At 50.3% G+C, this 22,359-nt stretch overlaps 1 protein-coding gene across 3 annotated transcripts in view; it reads left to right on the top strand.

The window, feature by feature from the left end:
- The window catches only part of LLGL2 (LLGL scribble cell polarity complex component 2), a 908,486-nt gene extending 887,175 nt beyond the window's left edge, over positions 1 to 21,311 (top strand). For all 3 annotated transcript variants that reach the window (XM_069654770.1, XM_069654772.1, XM_069654771.1), the window contains exon 26: positions 20,644 to 21,311. In XM_069654770.1, the coding sequence (XP_069510871.1) occupies positions 20,644 to 20,651 (8 nt within the window). In that variant the 3' untranslated portion in view covers positions 20,652 to 21,311. The remainder of the gene's footprint in view (positions 1 to 20,643) is intronic.
- The last annotated feature ends 1,048 nt before the right edge of the window (positions 21,312 to 22,359 follow it).

Below are 22,359 nucleotides of genomic sequence, written 5' to 3'. Positions count from 1 at the left end.
CCAATGGACTGCCTCATCTCGTTTTGGCGAGAAACAAAAAGATCTTATGAAATGAAAAGGGGGGGAGATAGATCTGTTGGGGTAACACAGAGGAGGGGGATGTCCCCATTCAAGGCTGCATCGGTAAGCAGCACCAGGCAGACGACGTGGAGAACGAATGAGTGAGAAATCACACCCAACGCTACTGCCTTCACCAAGACCGTGAGCCAGAGCAGTTCGGGCCGCCGAATGGAGAAGACGTAACCAGCCTATAAGCGGTTGACTGGCGCCTACCGGAGCAGTCACCGAAATCCTGTCACTCACCAATGGGAGGAGCCAGACACAAGGGAACCGACTAAGAGAACCCAGAGGGAAACCAGAGGGAAACCAGAGTCGCAGTCCCATAGTAGCCAAGAAGACTGCCTACCCTGACGTATGCCGCCACAAAGAACAAGGTATGCAACAGTACTTGGGAGGAGGGCATCAATGCCCGATGCTAGCCCAGGACTGGGCGAGATGCATATTACCCAAGAAGGGGGAAGAAACCCGATATCCCAGGACTGGGCAAGGTACAAGCCAACCCAAGAAGCGGTGAGGAACCAGACAGCCCAAGAAAGGGCGAGATACCCGCTACCTCAATAAGGGGTGAGAAATCATACAATTCAAAGAAGGTTGAGAATCCCGAGAGCCCAACATCGGACAAGACGCAAGGTCCCCAGGACGTGGCAAGGTAAGAGATCCCTCAGCAAGGGGAGCGAAAATAAAACCTAAGGCGGACTAAGGAACAGGAGACCCCAAAACTGGGTGTGAGAGGTTGAACACAAAGGCAGGGTGTGAGAAGCAGAACCCCAAGGCAATCTGCAGACCACAATCTTCCCAAGCCGGGAGAAAGAAGAGAAACCCCAAGACTGAGTGAGAGACCCCATAGTTTACGACTGGGTAATTACAGGTTGACTCAAAGGAACAGAGATGATTACCCAAGGCAGAAAGAAAGGCTATAGAGATAGTGGGCGACTTGAAGCCCTTGTTGGTGCTTTCAACCCTAGACTGATGGGAACAACTTGTGCTGGCCCCTGCTCGAGGATCCCTCTTCCGAGGGGTCACTGGACCACTGGGTGGATTGACCAGCTCTCTCCTGGGCCAGCTCACTGCACAGGTTGCTGTTCTAAGATCATCTTTGAATCTTTGCGGACCTTCAACCTCCAGATGTCTGCTACTGCAGTTTCAGCCTCCCAGACCAGAAAGAACACATGCAGGGCCTGCTTCTTTATTTGCACCACGAGGATCACCTGTCGCTACTGGATTTTACCACTGCCGCAACCCGCCACCTTAGTGTCCCAGAAGGACCCTGCTCCGTGGAGATTACCTTCCTATTGTGCTAATGGTGTGCAGTCTTCAGAACCATCTTATCAGACCCTGGAACCACAGACAAGCCAGAAACAATGAAGTTTTCATTGATTAGTGTATTCAAAGGCCTAATATTTGTATATTTATTTTACATCTTCTGCTTAGTTTGAATTGGTGTGCTGCGTGAGTATCGAGCTGTAGCCCTAGACCACCCGTACCCCTCGGGCGTCTAAACCTCACTGCCCAGATAATCTACCTTGATTGGGTTGGGCTTGAATCAGTGTCTTTTCTTGGTTATCATAGTAGGGTGGCCTCATAAAAAGTTAATCTGAACAATCATGTTCTCCTTTCCCTTTCCTTAGCTCTCACTACTCTCCTCCTCCAACTCCACCCTTCTGTACTCTTCCCTCTCCTACTCTGTTCCTCCGGTGTCTTTCGTTCCTTCTAGGCCTCGCCACAACCCTTTGATGTTATCAGCTTCCCTACTGCACTACTACTCCCTCCTCCATACTACTACTACTACTCCACCCCAGCTCCTATTCAGACATCCTCCTTTCACTCACAAAAAACCCTCACATTCACTCTCCACACTTCCTGCCACCACACACAATGCAGCACCACTTGTACTCACTAACCAATGCCTCACCTGATTCAGTATTCGCATCCACACTCCGCTTCTCCTTCCTTCCTCCTGTTGGTCTCTTTTTCTGCCACCACCATCAACTATGACCTGACTTGAACAACCCACACCCACTGGCTCCATGTTTCTCCAGCATGGGGTCTGGCATGGATTCACATGCTCATGAATATTCCCCGTCGTCAGGCTGGGAATCCTCGGTAAAGAAAAAACCAGTATCAGTTTCGTTTCTGATCTGTCTTTCGTAGTAATAACCAATCACTGGTCTCTGCGTCATACTGACCACAGCCAATGACTGCCCTCTACCTAAGCACCGCCTCTGGCAGCCATCTTCAGATTTTTACCGCACGTTCATGTGTTGTGATCCTCGTGCTATTGCTCTCGAGCGTTAGTGCTATTTTTTGCGTTTTTTCACAAAAAACTTCGATTCTTTCGGTCAAAAGAGCCTCAAGCTCCACCGATCCTACATCCGATCAACGGGGACCCGTGTCGGATTCGTCTGTGCCCCTCAAGGGTGAAGATTTCGTCGAGCTACACTTCGGAGGACTCCAGAAGCTTCTCAGGCCCGGTCTCGGAGATGGCCCAGGAGAAGGGAAGCTCGACGCCCGGAAAGCTGTTCAGGGTCTGCCCTGGATGCCAGCTGCAGAACGTCTTTAAGGAGGACGAACACTCTTTCTGCCTTTACTGCCTTCATGAGGACAAGACGCACGTGGAGAAGGACTGTGCGTTTTGCGGCAACATGTCGGAACGGACCATGAAGGACCGCCATCAACGTCTCGCCAACTGGCTGGAGGGTAAGAGCCCGTCTGGCGAGAAGAAGAAGAAATCCGAGCGGTCTTCTAAGACCTTTGAGGGTGCCCCGGCGACGGAGGCCCAACATAAGGCTAAGCACCGCGAGTCCGCTGGCACCGGGAGCGCCGAACGGTCGGGCTCTACGGGCGCCAGGCAGGGCGCACCCTCCCCGGCACCATCAACCACGAGCCAACGCTCTGGGTCGGGTAAGAGGAAGGCTGAGCACCCGGCGAAGCTCCTGGAGAGGCCCCGGTCGAGCTCTAAGGCTGAGGAGGAGCGTGGCAGTGCCCCCTCCCTCAAGGATAAGGCGGTGAGCGCACCTAAGGTGGTGAAGGCCTTGATCCATCCGACCAAGCCCTCTATCGAAACGGTCGCGGCGGCCCTGGCTCAGCCTGTGGAGGCTGCACCAGTGGTGGCGACCTCGGGGCCCAGAATCTCCCTGCCTCCTCGGAGGGAGTCTTCTTTTGTGCCCATCGATAGGACCCCCGTGAAACCCTCCGTGGGGAAGAAGAAGGGGGGGCAGGGCGTCGTCGTAGATTCGGCCTCAACCTCAGAAGAGGAGCTGATCGAGGTCTTAAGCCACGGCCTAGGCGTGGAAGAAGGCCAGCCCGTCGGAATGGACCCCGACGCAGGTGTCGACGACGACATCGTCGAGGATACCGACGGGGCCCCTGCTCGCCCGTCGGATTCCCCTCTGCCAGCGCCGCAAGACAACTCGGCGGCCATTTTGTTGGCCATACAGTCCTTATGCTCCGAGATAAGGACGAGGCTACCGTTACCGACGGAGGAACCTCTCCCGTCGGGGGATCCAGAACCGGGACCTTCTGGTGTTCCCCCTACCAAGAAAAGAAGGATCCATCCACCACCTCCTTTTCAACCGTCGCGCCCCGTCCAGCCCTCCTCCCCGTCCACCCGAGGGGATGATACGGGGACTGACACGGCAGCGACGGGTACGGACGACGAGGCATACGACGAGGATTTTCCGTCGTCGCCTCCCGCCAGGGCTTCTCCGCCCGACGAGATCGGATCTTTCCACTCCATGATCTCCAGGGCTTCCGAGCTTTTCCAACTCTGCCCTGAGGAGAAGAAAAAGGAAGGCTTCCTTTATCAGCGGCGCGAGGCCAAGAGGAAGACGGTCCTCGCAGTGCCTCTGTTGGACGACATTTGGGATGAGGGCCTTTCCCTCCTCAAGAACCCTTCCACGACGCCAGCTAGAAGAGACCGGTACGAGAAAAAGTACCGGGTCCCGGACACGGCCCCCCTGTGCCTCCGGGCGCAGCCTACCCCGGATTCCGTCGTCTCCGCGGCAGCCAGGAAGAAAGCGGGGGGGGGGTGCGGCCTCCACATCGACTTCCCCGCCGGACGGCGAGGGAAAGAAATTGGATGCTATGGGACGTAGAGTCATCTCGTCGGCAGCGACGACGATTAAAGCGGCCAACGCCTTGGCTATCGTGGCTCGCTACGACAGGGAGCTCTGGTACAAGATAGCTCCCCTACTGGATTTTCTGCCGGACGACAAGAGGGCGGAGGCCCTGGAGATCCTGCAGGAAGGTGAGGTGGCCTCGGACCACGCCATCACCGTGGCGACGGACATCACCGACACTGGGTTCCGCCAGCTGGGCAACGGCGTTTGCCTTCGACGTCGTGGATGGCTCAAAGCTACGGACTTCCGGCAGGACGTCCAGACCAGAGTCCTGGACATGCCCTTCGACGGGAACAATCTGTTTGGGAAGACAGTGGACGATTCCCTTCAGGCCATCAAGGCGGATACTGAGACGGCCCGGGCCCTTGGAGTTCTGCAGCAACGACGGACGCCCTTTCGGAGCAGCGGAGGCAAGGGCGCCTCCAAAGGTTCCGTCGGCGGTTTCGCTTCCTACCGTCAAGCGGCCCGCTCGTCGTCGCAAGAGGCCTACAGAGGACGAGGCAAGTCTAGCGGACCCCGCCGTCGTCGCCAAGGAGGTCAAGGCGGCAAGGCCGCGTCCAAGCAGGATTGAACCGGCCGTGGGGTCGGGCCCCCACCGAAGCACCCCGGTGGGAGGCCGGCTGGCGGGCTTCGTCAGCGTGTGGGAGTCCATCTCCACCGACCGTTGGGTGCTGGACGCCCTGGCCCGGGGCCACGCGCTCGTGTTTCAAAGAAGGTGCCCGCGCGTCCCCCCCGTGGCCAGGAAAGAACTTCACGTCCCTCAACTTCTCCTGGAGGTAAAGGCGATGCTCAGGAAGGGCGCCATCGAACTCGTCCCAAAGAGGCTTCGGGGCTCCGGAGTCTACTCGAGATACTTCCTCGTGAAGAAGAAGACGGGAGGATGGCGCCCCATCCTAGACCTGCGACGTCTGAACAAGTTCATCAAGGCGCAGAAGTTCCGGATGGTCACCCTCCAGCACGTCCTGGGTCAGCTGGAGGAAGGAGACTTCCTATCGTCGTTGGATTTGGAGGATGCCTACTTCCACATTCCCATCCTAAAGGGGCACCGAAAATTCCTCAGGTTCGTGGTCCAAGGGCGTCATTACCAGTTCAAAGCCCTTCCCTTCGGACTACGGTCGGCACCCAGGGTATTCACCAAGTGCCTCGCACCGGTGGCGGCGCAGCTGCGCCGCGAGGGGATTCACGTCTACCCCTACCTGGACGACTGGCTCATCCGCGCCAAGCGAGGGAGCTCGCGGTGGTCCACACGGCAAGGACCGTCCAACTCCTCACGGACCTGGGATTCTCCGTGAACTACGCCAAATCCCACCTGGTGCCCGCGCAAGTCGCACTGTTTCTGGGAGCGAGGCTCGACACAGTGTCCCTTCTGGCCTCCCCGTCGGAGGAGAGGACCAGGACCATCTTGGGCAAGGTGCAACGGATGTTGGTGGCCGACGCGGCCAAGGTGAGGTCCATCAAGTCCCTCCTCGGGAGGATGTCTTCCTGCATCTACCTCATTCCCATGTGCAGGCTCCGGATGCGCCCGTTGCAAGAATTCCTGGATGCGCGCTGGATCCAGACGACGGGCAGCTTCGAGGAAAGGATCAAGCTTGACGAGAGCTTCCGACGAGCGATACGGTGGTGGGGCACCCGCGCGCATCTGACGGCGGGCATGGACTTCCAGACCCCAGCCCACCAGGAGACTGTGACCACGGATGCCTCCCTGGAAGGGTGGGGAGCGCACACCGAAAATCTGCACGCAAGGGGACTCTGGCTCCCGACGGAGAAGTCCCTGCATATCAACGTCCTGGAGCTCCGTGCAGTGTTTTGGGCCCTCAGGTCCTTCCTTCCGTCCCTCAAGGGCAAGGTGGTGAGGATCTTCACCGACAACACCACCACCATGTTTTACATCAGGAAACAGGGCGGAACCAGGTCCCCAGCGCTGTCCAAGGAGGCGCAGGACCTGTGGCATTGGGCCGTCGCCCAAGGGATTTTTCTGGTGCCGTTTCATCTGGCAGGGATAAAAAACACCATCGCCGACTCACTCAGCAGGGAGCTGCGCTCGTGCCACGAGTGGGAACTACGGCAGGATCTGGTGGATCGCCTCTTCCGACGGTGGGGCACACCCCAGATCGACCTGTTCGCGACGGCGACGAACACCAAGTGCCGGAGGTTCGCCAGCAGGTTTCCCCAGACGAGGAGCATGGGCGATGCTTTCTCGTTCCCCTGGGAGGGCCTGTTCCTCTACGCGTTCCCTCCTTTGCCTCTGCTAATCCGGCTCGTCAACCAGCTCAAGAGGTCACGGTGCAGGATGATCCTCGTCGCACCTGCGTGGCCGAGGCAGATATGGTTCCCGGACTTGCTGGACTTGTCAGCGTCCCCGCCGATCAAGCTGCCGGCGGACGCGGATCTACTCTCCAGGGAAGGAGGCGCCATCCTCCACCACGACCCGAAGTCGCTGAACTTGCAGGCCTGGCTCCTGCAGCGCTAGAGTTTGGAGGATACGACATACCGGCCGATTGCAGAGAGGTTCTTGCAAAGGCCAGGGCGTCCTCGACTCTTAAATGCTACGGACACAAATGGAAGAGGTTCTCTGTCTGGTGCCACGCACAGAAGATTAACCCTCTACGGATTACGGCTCCCCAAGTACTGCCGTACCTGCTGACGCTGGCCAAAGCTGGTCTGGCACACGCGTCCATCAAGATTCATCTTGCTGCGATCTCCCGATACACCAGAACCACGGGGCGGACGTCCTTGTGGTCTCATCGTCTGGTGAAAGAGTTCATGAAGGGACTGTTCAGATCGTTCCCGCCGGTGAAGGCTCCGGCCCCGGCGTGGGAGCTCAACGTGGTGCTGACCAAGCTCATGGGACCTCCGTTCGAGCCTCTGCACTCGGCCCCGTTGAAGTTTCTATCGTGGAAAACAGCTTTTCTTGTGGCCATCACCTCCGCACGACGAGTGGGAGAGATCCAGGCCCTTTCCTGCAAGGCCCCGTACTTGACTTTCCACGACACGAGGGTAGTGCTCAGGACGCACCCCTCCTTCATGCCCAAGGTACCGTCGGACTTCCATCTCAACGAACCCTTGGTGTTACCTGTGTTCTTCCCGTCGCCTTCGTCGCCGGCTGAGAGGACTTTGCACTCGCTGGATGTAGCTAGAGCGGTGAAGTTCTACGTGGACCGCACGAAGGGTTTTCGGAAGACGTCACAACTCTTTGTGAACTTTGGACCTGTCAATCAGGGGAAGGCTCTCTCGAAGGCTTCCATCTCCAGATGGCTCTCCGGCTGTATCATGTGCTGTCACCGGTTGGCAAACCGACCGCTGCCTGGCCGTCCGAGAGCCCATTCCACCAGAGCGATCGCAGCTACCACGGCGTTCCTATCTGGTGTGCCCCTGCTGGACATATGCAGGGCTGCTACGTGGAGGTCGACGCACACCTTCACGAAATTCTACTGCGTCGACCGGGATTCCAGGGAGGAGTCCAGGGTCGGCCAAGCAGTGCTGCGCAACCTGTTCGCCTGAGGTGAGCCTGGTGAGGAGGTAAGATGCTTAATGTTGAGTTGATGTGATGCTTAATGTTGAGCCTTTGCCACCTCCCGTGGTTGTGCATGTGTGTACTGCTATGTATTCTTTATTCATGAGCATGTGAATCCATGCCAGACCCCATGCTGGAGAAGGAACAAGTTACTTACCTGTAACTGTTGGTCTCCAGCATGGGTCTGGCATGGATTCACATGCGAACCCTCCCGCCTACCCCTCTGCGGCTCTTCACTTGGTCATACTGCCACTTCACGTGCTTCCAAATCTGAAGATGTCTGCCAGAGGCGGTGCTTAGGTAGAGGGCAGTCATTGGCTGTGGTCAGTATGACGCATAGACCAGTGATTGGTTATTACTACGAAAGACAGATCAGAAACGAAACTGATACTGGTTTTTTCTTTACCGAGGATTCCCAGCCTGACGACGGGGAATATTCATGAGCATGTGAATCCATGCCAGACCCATGCTGGAGAACAACAGTTACAGGTAAGTAACTTGTTCCTTCCCCATATTTAACCTTCTGCTTTCACTGGTCTGCTTGTATTGGCCAATCTGGCCTGGTCTTCCCTACCCCAGAGTTGTTATAGATAGCAAAGTTGCAAATTAGCGATTTAAGCCCCACTCCTTTTCTGCGTGCCAGTCCGCCGTGATCCCTCAAGGGACTACCCACGGTTCCAATCCAAATTAGGGGGGCTATGGATGGCTTTCCCCCAGATACGCACGGCTCCTTTTGGGGTTTGTAACGCAGTTATATGCCAGGGCATGTCCATGTTGCAGGCCGAGCATCTGCTGGGTTTCTGAAGTGGACCGTGGTTTGCTCTACAATCGAGAAAGTGCTTCTGCTTCTACGCTCTCTCTCTTGCGCCAGGTGTTGCTCCATTCTGGAGAATCTGTTAAAGTAACACGCTGGTGGGCTGTTGTCCTACATATGGTTCTCACCGCTACTCTGGTCCGGCATGCTGTCTCCAGAAGAAAGAGGGTCTCAGGCGAGCATGGGGCTTAGGAGGCATGGCATGAGACCAGATTGTACTGCAAAAACACACACTGGCACAAGGGGGTGTGTGGAGACAGAAACTAGGGCCCTCTCAACTGCCAATGTCCTCTCAAGGGGAAGGGCTGGCTCTGGATTTCTCTCTGGTAGGCCTCCCACTCCCAGTTGAGAGGGATCTTATCCCCTCTTAACAAGGCCACAGTATACTGGCTTTGTCACAGTGGCACTAATACCAGGAACCACCACCATATATGATGGTGACCCAGAGATCATGATTTTAGTCAACCTGTGTCCATCCATCCAGATGCCGACTGACTGCATACTGGATGCAAAGTCACATTTGGTGGATGAAGTATTGCTGTCAATGCACATTGAGATACTTGTGTTTTCTAGGTACACTTAGACGTTGATTCCAAACTAATGTAAAGGTTTGGCAAATTGTTGCAGATAAAGATTGCATAAAGACTGAAAGCGCTAAGCCCATTTAATTGGATATGATCTAGACAGACAAAGCTTCATTGATGGTCACCCGGAAACACTGTGGCCTCTGCCTTTTTGGAGCTTAGTCGATTTAAACATTTCCCAATAAAGGAAGATGTGAGATTTCATGAAGCCATCTTTACAGTCCAAGGAAATGGGTCATTTTCATCCAAAGAGGTTGATTTTAGTTCAAGAATGAGTGGAGGTAGGATTTTATATTCTTCCTCAGCATTTGGATTATCGTTTAAAACCCCTGGTTTAACAGATGTCATTTGGAGATTGTGATGGTTTGGATCTCAAGAGAAGAAATCCAGGTGGAGAGGAAAAATGTTATCAGGTTGAGGCCAAAGCATCTGCATCCAGATTGTATGTACAAAGATAGAGCTGTGTATCTGCAAGGTGCTAGCTTCTCCTGGCTTGACTGGGATTACCTGCCTCAGCAGAGCATGGATTCACCAAATCCGCCCCCACCAAATGGGACACGCCAGAATCTCTGCCTGCCGAGTCCGCTGCATAGCAACAACTGGGCTGTTGAAAACGTGACCCAGTTTCTATGACCAATATTTGCTGCGCAGAGGCAGGAAGTGGATTGGGGTGCAGCAAGGAAGAGATCGGGAGAGCATCGTGGGAGAGTGGGGTTAGGTGGCAATGGCCAGGGATCCCCCATGTGGCACCATTGTAGGTGAAAGAGGTGTGTCGAGTGGGGTCAAACTATTTTGGCAGGGATAAGAGCGGTAGGGATCGAGGCAGGTGTGTCAGAGAACGGCGATATTTGATGAAATACTCATGGAACAGTGAAGTAGGAGCAACAATAGATGGATTTGGTAGGAGAGGCTGTGGGACAGGGATTGAGTCGGTGGGATTTGACAGCATGTTGATGAGGGGAGAGGGGATTTGGTGCAGCAACATATCTGGCTAACTGCATAAAACCTGGGATGAGGCTTCTTTAAGGTTCATTTAGCAAGCCTATTGCAGTTTCAGGGGTTTCATTTTGTTAAATGCATTCAATAGCGCATTATTCAATGTCTATTGGAGTTTTGGGGCATTGATCCAACTATTTATTGTCTGACGTTGGTGTAAAAAGGGGAAAAGTGTGGCGGAGGTAACCAGAAAACATTTTTGAAATGCTGTCTAATGTCCCAAACAAAGCTTAAGTCTCGAGGTAGAGCTGTTAATCTGAATTGGTATGCATGTGCATACCCTAAACTATTAGTGCCAAAATGAACAATAATATGGGTGTTTGTAATTCACCATGTCCTGATAGATAGGGGCACGTGGTTCCATTGTATACCATAAACTCAATACCGTAGCACCACATTATCAAAACCAAGATTATGCGATTTACTAAACTGCTTTTCACAAATCTCCAACCAATATACCCAGGACGCTCTAATGATTCAAGCAGTTACAGTGTTTGAACAGCTCAATAATGGATCTAGTTTTAGGATGATGCAACGCTTCTTGATGATAGACACTAATTGAAATAACTGGTGGCACTGTGAGGAAGTGAGAGCAACAGATGCACAGTAATCGCACAGAAAATCAGGATCAGTAGAGTGATGTACGATAGTGTGTATATATAGAACTAAAAGGTGAAGTGAGACCTTGTTACATTACATGGGGAACAACATACTTTAATATGCAACATGCCAATATCTCCATATTTAGTGTTTGACACATTGGTCATTTCCAATGTCGTGAAACACCAAGGCCACCAGAAGGTACCCAAGGGTTTTGTCCAAAACATGTATAGGGCCTCATCACTAGTTGGGCGGTATCCCAGCGCTAATACTGGCGGGATACCGCCTAGTGCTAATAGGTCTACCGCAAAATCGTTCCAGCGCAATTTGCGCTGGATTACGAGTTGCGGTGGGGCGGTAAATCCCCATTCCCCATTGTGTCCATAGGACCCAATGGGAATTGGGGAGCACTATTACTGCTGGCGGTAATTGCGGCGGCAGTAATAGTGCCAAAAACGGGCCGGAAATTGTCATTTTTACCACCAGCAAAAAGCCTGAGGTAAAAATAACATTTTCCACCTAACTCGTGTTTCGGCCAGCCCTTAAATATGGCAGTAATACTGTTACCGCCGCATTTAAGGACTCATGCAAAACTCGTGATGAGGCCTATATAGTGTGGTGGGACAAAGTCCCCCTTAACATTATCCTTAGAAAACCAGATTTCAGTTATGCATTGAAAATCAAGAATAAAACCTAGTAAGAGGCCATATGTAAAAAAAAATATTTTAACCACAGAATGGGAATTATCCATATAACCATCAATACTAGCACACATGTGGTTAAAATTTGAGGGCATGATAGTGGTTGGTTTTGGATTTATTTATTTATTTTATTTATTTATTGTGCATTTGTAAGGTGCTTATACAAGCAAGTTGTGTTTCAAAGCACCCACAGGGCAATGGGGAGGGTATATGGGAATGAAAGGCAATTAAAATAACAATGAAGAAAGGAAGAGCCGGTCCTACTAGGCCTTGTGAGCATTCAGAACATGCAAGTGCAGAGAGAAGGAGGGTGATGGGGGTAAGTGCTAAGCTTGTCATGAAGGGAAGTGATGGGGAATAGGTTGCAAGCAACTATTAAGTGCCAGGCAGAGGTCACTGTGTGAGAGTAGTCAACCGACAAAAACAATAAGTGCAGGCCTGTGAAAAAGCACAGGCCAGTGGGAGCCAAACGGCAAGTGCTGGGAGTGGGCGTAAGATGAAGGCTATTTGGTGGGGGGATGCCCATTTCCCAGAAGGACACATAAGGACTCTGGACACCAATATCAGCGACTGTGGGGTTGAGCAAGGGAGTGAGAGGGGGGAAGGAGGAGGTGAAAAGGGAAGTCTTGAGGAGCTTTCGGAATTTGAGAAGATCTGGCTCAAGATGGAAGGGAAGCTAAGGGATAGGCTGTTCCAGAGGAGGGAGCCAGCCAAGGTAAGAGATTGTCAACTAGCTGTTTAAAGAAGCGCTTGACACGCAGAGAGTTGGTGCCGGAGGAGCGTAAAGATCTGGGGTGGGGGGGGGGGAGTATTTGGTGAGACCCAGTTGTAGATAGCGTGGTCCCTGGCCCCAGACAGCCTTGTGGATGATGCAGAGGAGTTTGAATTTGATCCTTACAGCAACAGGATCCTTGCAGCATTGTGGATGAAGCTGCTAGTGCCCAATGCATACACTCTGTTAAAGGAGCGAATTAGCCTGTGATAATACTCCCATTCACAAGACAAGAGAATTCTTCCTCAAAGTGCTAACTAGTGTGGTGAGTCAGAAGCAGGAGTCTGACAAAGGAGTGGTTTTTCCAATAAGAAATCTTTATTCAACACATAAGAAGGCAATGAGGGTGACGAGGGAGATTCCTCTCGAGGCACTCTTTATCTCAGAGTCCTTTCCAGTGGTCACTTTCAAAAGGGAGATTACTCCTGGTATCTCCTTGGTTCTTACTTTCTTCAACACTGGTAAAGTGATGAGTAAGATTACTCTTGACCTATTTCTTACTCTGTGTCTTCCCTATAATCACTGTGACAAGAGATCACTCCCAGTGCAACTTCCACTCTGTGTCTCTGATAATTACTGTGACAAGGGAGATTACTCCTGATGCACTCTTGATTTTCAGACCTTTGGATATAACTACTAAGATTAGGGAGATTACTTATGAGGCTTTGTTGACTTTTGGATCGTTTGTGTTGGGAATGCATGTCCGGTTCTTCCCGAGGTGGCAAGCAGTTTGCTGTTCAATAGATGCTTCTTTCTGGTTCACCAGTGCGGCTCTATGAAAGCCTGGGACTGGTGGTCTCTGAGTTGTTGTCGGAACCTCCCAGAGGTCACGCCACAATCTGGACTTCCCTAGCACGGGAGTGAGTGTGCTCTCTACCGGCTCACGGGACTTCTCTGCGACTTCCACTCTTCTGCGTTGTCTTCCGAGGACCAGCTTCTTTGCACAGCTGACGGGTTCCCAGTTTTGAACTTCCTGGGCTTTGCTGTTCCTTGCCATCTTCTCCCTTCTTTCAGTCCTTCCTCTGTTTTTATCTCTCATAGCTGGGCCCAGCGCAGTGTCAGTCTCTTGGTTGTTTCCATGAGGTACTGTTCATGCTTCCTTGTGGCCACCTCTTCCGAGTACTTTTAGAAAAAGGTGTCTCATTCTTATTCTTCTTTGTCTCAGTGGCATCCAGTCTCGAGGAAAGAAGGGAGGAAATGTTACAATAACACAGTAGTACTTTCAGTTGCATTCTCTGAAGACTAGGGTTTTTATGGGTGCAAGGGCAAGAGGGTTAGGGAGTTCCTTCACGGAACGGGAATCTCTCCTGTGAGGTCACGGTTTTCGCCGACCATCGGAGGACTTTTTTGGGTAGCGGCCCCACCTCCCTAGTAGGGATGTAACGGTATTACGGTATACCGTTAAAGATACCGTGAACCACTTAATTGAACAATAATAACCGTCACATTGTTTATACCGGTATACCGTTCATACCGTTAAGTGGGCTTTTCAATCTGATTTGGAAGGGCTGCAGTAAGCAAGTGCTGCACAGTCTTGGTCTTGCACTGTTGGATGTGCCGTCTGCTAAGTAGTTTCAGTTTGAGCAGTTTTTAATGCCATTACATAAACCACACGTGCCTGACACAAAAGCAATATGTTAGCAATAGGAAGAATAAATACAGTGCCAAGAAGGAAGAGGGTTTTTTTTTTTATGTACATTTTTTTTAAAGCGCTCACACAGCCTGCGGGCATCGAGGCGCTGTTAAAGAAATTGGTTTTGTTTATTTAGTTGCGTAATTGTTTTTGTCTTCGTTGCGTATTTATAACGCACTTAAGCACCCAGTGGTTTCTAAGCGCGGACCCAGGGATCGAACCTGTGTTGCTTCGTGTCGTCCTGCTTCCAAGGCACGCACGTTGCCGCTGAGCTATCCTCCCGGGACTTTGGGGTTTATATATTTATAATGGATAATGTTTTCTAAACATATGACAATGGGGGATTTGCCTGGTTCTTTCATTGAATTTACATATAATAAGTCACACTGCGAAATGTAATCATCTCTGTGGGTATTCCCGCCTGCCATACCAAAGGGTAACATGTCTGTGATTACTGAACACCTTATGGAGATGGAGAGGGAGAGGGAGAGGGAGAGGGAGAGGGAGAGGGAGAGGGAGAGGGAGAGGGAGAGGGAGAGGGAGAGGGAGAGGGAGAGGGAGAGGGAGAGGGAGAGGGAGAGGGAGAGGGAGAGGGAGAGGGAGAGGGAGAGGGAGAGGGAGAGGGAGAGGGAGAGGGAGAGGGAGAGGGAGAGGGAGAGAGAGAGAGAGAGAGAGAGAGAGAGAGAGAGAGAGAGAGAGAGAGAGAGAGAGAGAGAGAGAGAGAGAGAGAGAGAGAGAGAGAGAGAGAGAGAGAGAGAGAGAGAGAGAGAGAGAGAGAGAGAGAGAGAGAGAGAGAGAGAGAGAGAAAAAAAAAAAACAAAACAAAACAAACAAACACACACACGCGTATACTACCATCAGACTCCATTGATCTGTGGCATGCAGATTATCAAGATGGCAACATGTTCATCTTCACCAGTAGCCAGTGGGGGGAGCTAAAAGCCTAAAGGACCACTTAAGAAAGGCTATTCAGTTTGCTTTGCCAGTTGCAGCAGCCCCCATCCCCCCTTTCCACACGTGTTTGTGTTTGGTGGAAGCAAGGGGTGGCATTTCAGTGGAAAGTATGTTGAAAAGCCCACTTCTGGCCCTGGGTGCCTGGTTTTGTTTGTGATGATAAACCTGACAATTTATGACCTTTTAGAAAATATTTGTTAAGATTAGTTAACTCCACCTGCTATACCGCGATAACCATGATATACCGTCATTTGGCAAGAAGGTTATTGTACCGTCATAAAACTAATACCGTGACACCCCTACTCCCTAGCCACACAGGGTAGGGCTCCCCCTTGGGAGAAGTGACGAGAACTTGTGAATCGTCATACTAGCCTACCATGAATACTTGTGGGAAGACAACGTCAAGTAGTTCTGAAAAATGTGCTTCTATTATGCAGAGTCGGCCCAGAAGGACATGCGAACCGAAATGCATTGACAACACTTTCTGCCTCTGAAGCACAAAATATGAAGCATTTCAAATGAAGAATAAAAACGTATTTTCTTGCAGACACAATATTCTAACATGTTATGATATGTTACGATTATTACATATGCAGTAGTGTTTACTAGTAGGGCGCAGCCAACATCCTGTCTTCACTCTCTGCTACTACCCTCTCTCATCCCTCCCCAGCTCTCAGACCTCCCGTGGCCCCTCTCTCTTTCCCTTCTACTCTTTCTCGCCGATAGCAACGGATGATGTCTCTAAACAAGTCCTCTCTATGAAAGTCTCCTCCAAACAAGTGCTCCTCTGCTCCTACAGAACTATCAAGGACAACATTGCCTCCCTTGCGTTAGTTAGCATTGGCTGATTTCTGTAATCATTCCATTGCCACTGGCTCCTTCCCGCTCCCCCTCAAGCATTCCCTTGTGCATACTCTCCTCAAAAATCCCTCTGCCGACCCCTCCTGCCCGGCAAACTACCACCCTATCTCCATTACCCCTTCCTGGGCAAACTCCTGGAGAAGATGGCCATCTCACAACTGATCCAACACTGAATCTGGTGGTTGTCTCCATGACCACAAGTCCGGCTTCAGAACAGCCAGAGGCACGGAAACTGCTCTCTGAACACTTGTGATTAATTGCTCTCAAATCTTGATTTCAACTCTCCTTCCGGTCTTATCCTGCTGGATCATTCCTCTGCCTTTGACATGGTCAATCACTCCACCCTGACAAATCTGCTCCATGACACCATTGGCATCACAGGTCTGTAACTGCACTGGTTGACCTTTTCCCTCTCTGACCGACCTTCCCAGGTTCATCTGGGCCCTTTTCTCTCCCCTATCACCCTCTCCACCTGCAGCATCCCTCAAGGCTCTATCCTCTCACCCTGGCTCTTCAACATCTACCTTGCCCCTCTGGCCCACCTGATCTGATCTCCTTCCCTCCTCACTTCCAGTGTTATGCAGAGGCCACGCAGCTCTCCTTCAAGCTTCCCTCTAACTCCTCCTCCTTCCTCGTTTCTCATCCCTGACTGATTACTATTCAGGCATGGTGTGCTACCAATGCTATCTGCCTTAATGCCAGTATGACTGAGATCTCATTGGGACCCCAGCTCCCTCCTTCCCTCTGACTGCCCTCTATGGGTCCCCTCTCCTCCCCCCTCCTGTGAGGCAAAAAACCTTGGTGTTATCTTTGACTCCTCTCTCTCCTTCTCTCCTCACATCTCAGACCTTGCAAGATGGCCCACTATCAGCTGCACCTCCTCAGAGGCATTCTCCCTTTCCTCACTTTCCCCCATAAACCCATTGTCTCCAGATCTTTGGTCCTCTCTAGGCTGGACTACTGCAACAGGCTTTATCCTCCCTTCACCTAAACCCGAATAGGACTGCAAGACTTATCCTTGGCCTCAAGCCCAGGGACCACATCGCTCCAGCCCTAAAATCTCTCCACTGGCTTCTGGTTGCTGCTAGGATCAGGTTCAAGACCCTCTGCATCATCCACAAGGCTTTCTGGGGCCTGGGACCCCACTACATCCAACTCTCTCTCCCTAAATACCTCCCTGCTAGAGCCCTATGGTCTTCTAGCTCCAACTCTCTGAAGAGCAGATGCTTCTCTAAGCAGAGAGTGAGGGGTAGATCTCTCTCCTCCACAGGTGCCTCCCTCTAGAATGGTCTGCCTGCCCCTCACAGGCTTGAGTCGGACCGCCTTTAGTTCCGGAAGCTCCTCAATACCCTCCATTTCTCCTCTACCTTCCCTCCCATCCTACCAGCCCTGACTGCCGCAGTGACTGGCTGCCTGGTTCCCTATGAGTTCTACAGGACACCAGGTCCCCCCACTCAGTCCTATGCCTCATCGCTCTTAGCATGTGGACCCTCTCCCCTGCATCCCATGCAATCCCTGGCACTTGCCCTCCTAGCCTCCCCTTAGCACTTTCCTATCCACTGTGGGCCTCTTCCCCCTTTTCACTTGCACTCTCTCTTTTCCCTGCTCTCCTGAACATCCGTGAAGACCTGCTCTCTAACCTTGATTCTAATCTCCCCTCTGTCCTCTTACTCAATCTCTCTTCTACCTTTGACACGGTCAACCATGCGGTCCTGCTCAATCATCTCCGTGATCACCTGGGTATCTCCGATCAGGCCCTGGCCTGGCTGACCTTGTTCCTCTCTGATCTACCCTCCCAAGTCCAACTTGGGTCCTTCCTTTCCCCTATCTCACTCTCTACTTGTTGTGCTCCCCAGGGGTCTAACTTCTCTCCCTGTTTGTTCAACCAATACCTGGCACCTCTTGGCCACTGCATTGCCGCTCTCTGCTCCAACTTTCAGTGCTATGCAGATGACACTCAGCTTGTTTTCAGGCTCCCCTCTGCCACCTCTTTTCCTCTCATCTCTGACTGTCTGCTATCCAGGAGTGGTTTGCCGCCAACGATCTCTGCCTTAATGCCAGCAAGACAGAGATTCTCCTCATCGGCACACCTGCACCCTCCATTCCTCTCACTCTCTGGCCGGCCTCCCTTGGCCCTCTTCCTACTCCCACCTGTGAGGCTAGGAAACCTTGTGGTCATTTTCGACTCCACACTCTCCTTTTCACCTCAGATATGTGACGTCTCTAAGAAGTCAAACTACCAACTGCACCTCCTCAGAGATATTATTCCTTTCCTCTCACTGTCTATAGAGCTCTGGTTCCCTCTAGGCTTGACTACTGCAAAAGCCTCATTCTAAATCTGCCTGCTTCTACTCTCCGCCCTCTGCAACTCATCCAAAACAGGACAGCAAGACTTGTCCTTGGCCCCAAGCCCAGGGATCGTATCTCTCCAGCACTGAAATCTCTGCATTGGCTCCCAGTAGCTGCACGGATTGATATGATATGATAGGTTATTTATAACGTGCTTAATACCCAGAGGTTTCTAAGTGCGGACCCGGGGATCAAACCTGTGGTGCTCCGTGGTGCTCTGTGTTGCACCTGAGCTATCTTCCCAAGACTAAGTTCAAGAACCTCTGCATTGTCCACAAGGCCTTCTGGGTCCTCAATACCTCCAACTCTCTCTTCGTAAATACCTTCCTACTCGAGCTCTTCCACCTCCAATTCCCTCGGGGGTCAGTCGCTTCTCCAAGAAACGAGTTGGTGGTAGATCGTTTTCTTTGGCTGGGACCTCCCTCTGGAACAGCCTCCCCGGCTCTCTGAAACTTGAGGAGAACCATCTCCAGTTCCGGAAGCACCTCAAGACCTTCCTCTTTGCTTCTGCCTTCTCTCTTCCTCTCCCCTGCTGATTGCCTGTCTGATACTGCACTGGTCACCTGGCTACCCTCTGATCTCGGGCCCAGGTCACTGCCTGCCCAGTTGCACAACCGCACTGCCTCCCGGCAACCCTTGCACTTGGGTCTGTATCTGTAACCCTACAGTCCCCCCTACCTGCACTTACCCTTGCACCTGGCTACCCTTGCACCTGCCAACTGCTGGCCACACTTCTTGTTATTGTTTGATCACATGTACTGCACTGCTCCCTCCCCTTTCCCCTCTGCCCTCCCCTGCACTTGTGCGATATTAATGTCACTTGGCCTAGTAAGATCGTTGTCTCGGTCCTCCCTCTGTTTCGCCTTCCTTGCCTCGTTGCACCTTGAAACACTGGTGTATAGGCACGTTACAAATGCCATATCATATCACCTCCCTCCCTTGCACTTCACCCAGACCAGCACCTCCCCCACCCACCCTTTTCTCCCTCTTACTTCTTGTTACTGCACTTGCACGATCTGAATGTCACAAGGTCTGGTAGGACCGTTATTGTATCTTTCTCTCTAGTTCTCCCCCGCCCCCCCCCCTTTTATCTTTTGTGGTGCCTTGAAACACCATTTGTTGTATGGGTGCATTACAAATATCCAATAAAAACATTTTTTTTAAATACACTGGAGAGCATCGCTCAGTTCTTTTGTGCGAATCGTTTACCTGAAACAGTGCAATTCAGAATGTTTGGCCAGCACCAAATACCATAACTATACAGTCACAAAGTGTAGAGTAAATATAAAAAGCTCAGGTGGTGCTCGCCTATCGCCTTTCTTCAGTTTTGAGGTGTGGCATCTCAGCTTGTGGGCATGCTACTAAATGTTTAGGTAGTACTAGGCCTTGTTAGTGAGCTGAGAAACAGATTTCTGACAAATAGATGCAGGTTACGTAAACACTGTTGGAAATCATGATCTCAGAGGGCAATCGTTGGCCCAGGTGCGGCACAAATTGGCTTACATCTGGTACGCTAGTAGCGTGCACACTTCACTATTCATGCTGCTTCCTCCCAAACTGGCTGTAGAGTCTTTGTAGTCCTCCCATTAGTACAGAGGGGAACCGAGCTTTGAAGTAGGTTCATGCTACTCAAAGTAGTAACACTTGTACTCAATCAGCCTTTCTAACTATTGTCCTCCCACTATTCCCTTCTGTTTGCTTTATTGATGGGAGGGTGATGGATTGGATCTCTGGAAGCCACCGGACGGGGTAAGGGAGGTATGACTTTGCAAGGGCCCCGCTTCGCTTAAATCTTTTTTTTATTTATTGTTTTGGTTGAATGATTTAACCTTTTAATATTTATCAATTTACATATTTGTTGAATTTACATTTGTGTATTTACATAGGTTAGTGTATTTTAATATATTAATACATTGCAAATACGAATGGAGAAACAAAGAAAACACAATGAAAGATCAGTTCAGTGTAAAAATCTGTTTGATAAAACAACAATTTTGTCTAGATATATAATTTTTGTCTGTGAATTAGCACCAAACGCGATTAACAAAAAGAAGTAGTAGTAAGAAGAAAAGTTGAAAAACAAAGACTGAAATAGATACCAATTTATACAACAATTCCAAGTACTTGTTTATGAAATGATTGAAATAAAGATCATTTATCAAATGCACTAATAGGAAGCATTTCTAAGTTTTTCAAGGTGTAGACACAGAATACATTTTGCAATTGCAACCTGGACCAGCGTGTAATTAGAATGCAATCATTTTGGCGGTCTGAGATAAATGATCCACTGATTTATCAGCTTCGGACATTCAGTTAGTGTTTTAAGTTTTCAGGTTGATCCAGAGTGCAGCCAAATCTACATATGTTGACGCTAGGGGAAATTTTACGTTTTCTTACTAGTACTTCTAGGGCTGTGCTTCTCAAATTTAAATTGACAGGCCCATGCTGTGCTCTGATGCCTTGATTTACTGCACAAGAAAAGATGTTGAGAATTTGGAGCGGGGGAAGAGTATGGACTAGTAGTACAGAGGTTTTTACTGCAAAATAAATAGCCCACTCCCCCATTGTACTGAATTGTTTTGAATAGGTGGTTGGCGATTTTTGGGTAGGATTTTTGTGACGGATGACTGTCCTTGCTTGCATTGATTCTGCTATTGATCTTCCTTTTTTCTTCCATGTCCATGCAGCTGAGTAACTCGCCAGAAATCCTGTCCAGTGCCAGAACACTACTGCAGTGCTCTCTCGGCCGGAGAGCTGCCCCTTCGTCTGCCCAGGACCACTCTCTGCACAGACCCGCCAAGATGCCCGTCCTTGTGCCTGAAGCCAGCGCTGCCCGGAGGGTGTGTGTGTGGGGGCCGAGGCACGGCCCACAGGCCCTACCTACATCCTCTGTTACTTTTGCACAGTTGTTTTATTGTTGTGGGCAGGAGGAGGAAAGTTGTAAGTTATATATTTTACTGTCCTGCTAGACATTTTAACAACTTACCTCTGAATTGATGGCTACTAAGTAACTTTCGTAGGAGGTGATTTTTGTACAATGGTTTTAAAGAAAATCCATTGAGTCTTCCCTTTCACAGGAAGGCAATTTTTAGAATGTATTTTTTTAAATAATTGAATTTTAATTTAGTGAAATAATATATACTGGGGATGATTGTAAATCCAGGTGGCTGCTAACTGTCCTTTTTGATGGTGATCTATTTTCTGTTTTTTGTAACGGTACAGTGCTCTTCCTGCGCTGTGTTTCCAGGTGTGCCTAGAATCTATATTTTTTGTAACGTTGCCAGTGGCGGGAGGAATGGCCCAAGGGCATTCAACACTACTTTGCTCTTTGTTATTAAATTAACGGTTCATTTTATTTTGCTTTGTTTCAAGTGTATTTTTGTGTCTGGTTGAGCATGGGGAGACGAAGTGGTAAGTTCGCTGACGCTAGAAGAGCCTCTTTGAAGAGTGCTTCCTTTTTAGACCTCATGGAATCAGTTTACCACCTTCCACCTTAGAGGTAGTGCTCTTTCAGCAAAAGGGTAGACTTCATACTCCTGATGCCCCGGTGAGAGGAGCTATCCCTTATCCCAATGGGAAGAGTTGGTAAACCAGTTCTGGGTACTAGGTGTATCCACCAGCTATCAAAGTATAGGGAATTGCCCCTCGGCTCATGGACTTCTGTGCCTTTTGCTGCCCCCAGTACAACATCTGCTTCTCCAGCTTTGGTTCTTTAATACACTCCCATGCTTTGAATTATTTTTGTGCGGTTAATACATGTTTTGAAACCATTGTATAACTGGTTGTAGAAGCACCCATCAATTGCCTTATAATACATACCTGACAAGTGTGCAACCAATTCCTTGAAATGTAATGTATAATTAATGTAGTAATCGCTCCTTGTCCCATGCCATTTTGCGAATCTATGAACGTATTTGGAAACACTGAACCTCTATTGAAGACACAACTGACCAAAGAAGAATTTATGGGCCTTATATATGGCACACTTATGCTTTTAAGTGGAGGTAGTTGGGAAATGCTCTCCTGTGCTATTTCAGTTCTGACTTAGCCCAGTTGTTTCAAAATGTTCTTTCAAGCACTTGCTTGGCAACCTTGGTGTCTCCTTGAAACTTCCTTTGGTTTGCATGCTGTGTATTTTTTTCTTATAAACCACTTAAAAAGCCAAAGCTATTGGTATATGAGTAGATATAGGAAGGATAAGGGATGGGATGTGAGGAGCGGAATGCAGCCTGTGTAGGGGGTTGACATTTTACTCATCCATGCTAATACCTATGGCCATTCCCAACCACTATCCACCCTTCCTCTCACCCTCCTGGTATTTTTGAGATTACACTATGACACAGTAACATCAAACAATGGGCTTTTATGTGGCTGCCATTGTTTTTTCTAATCAGTCTTCTGAA

The sequence above is a fragment of the Ambystoma mexicanum genome, chromosome 3q (assembly GCF_040938575.1).
Source record: "Ambystoma mexicanum isolate Mex_15411 chromosome 3q, UKY_AmexF1_1, whole genome shotgun sequence".
NCBI lineage: Eukaryota > Metazoa > Chordata > Amphibia > Caudata > Ambystomatidae > Ambystoma > Ambystoma mexicanum.
Note: the sequence above shows the minus strand (reverse complement) of the source record. Positions and strands in the feature narration are given on the sequence as shown.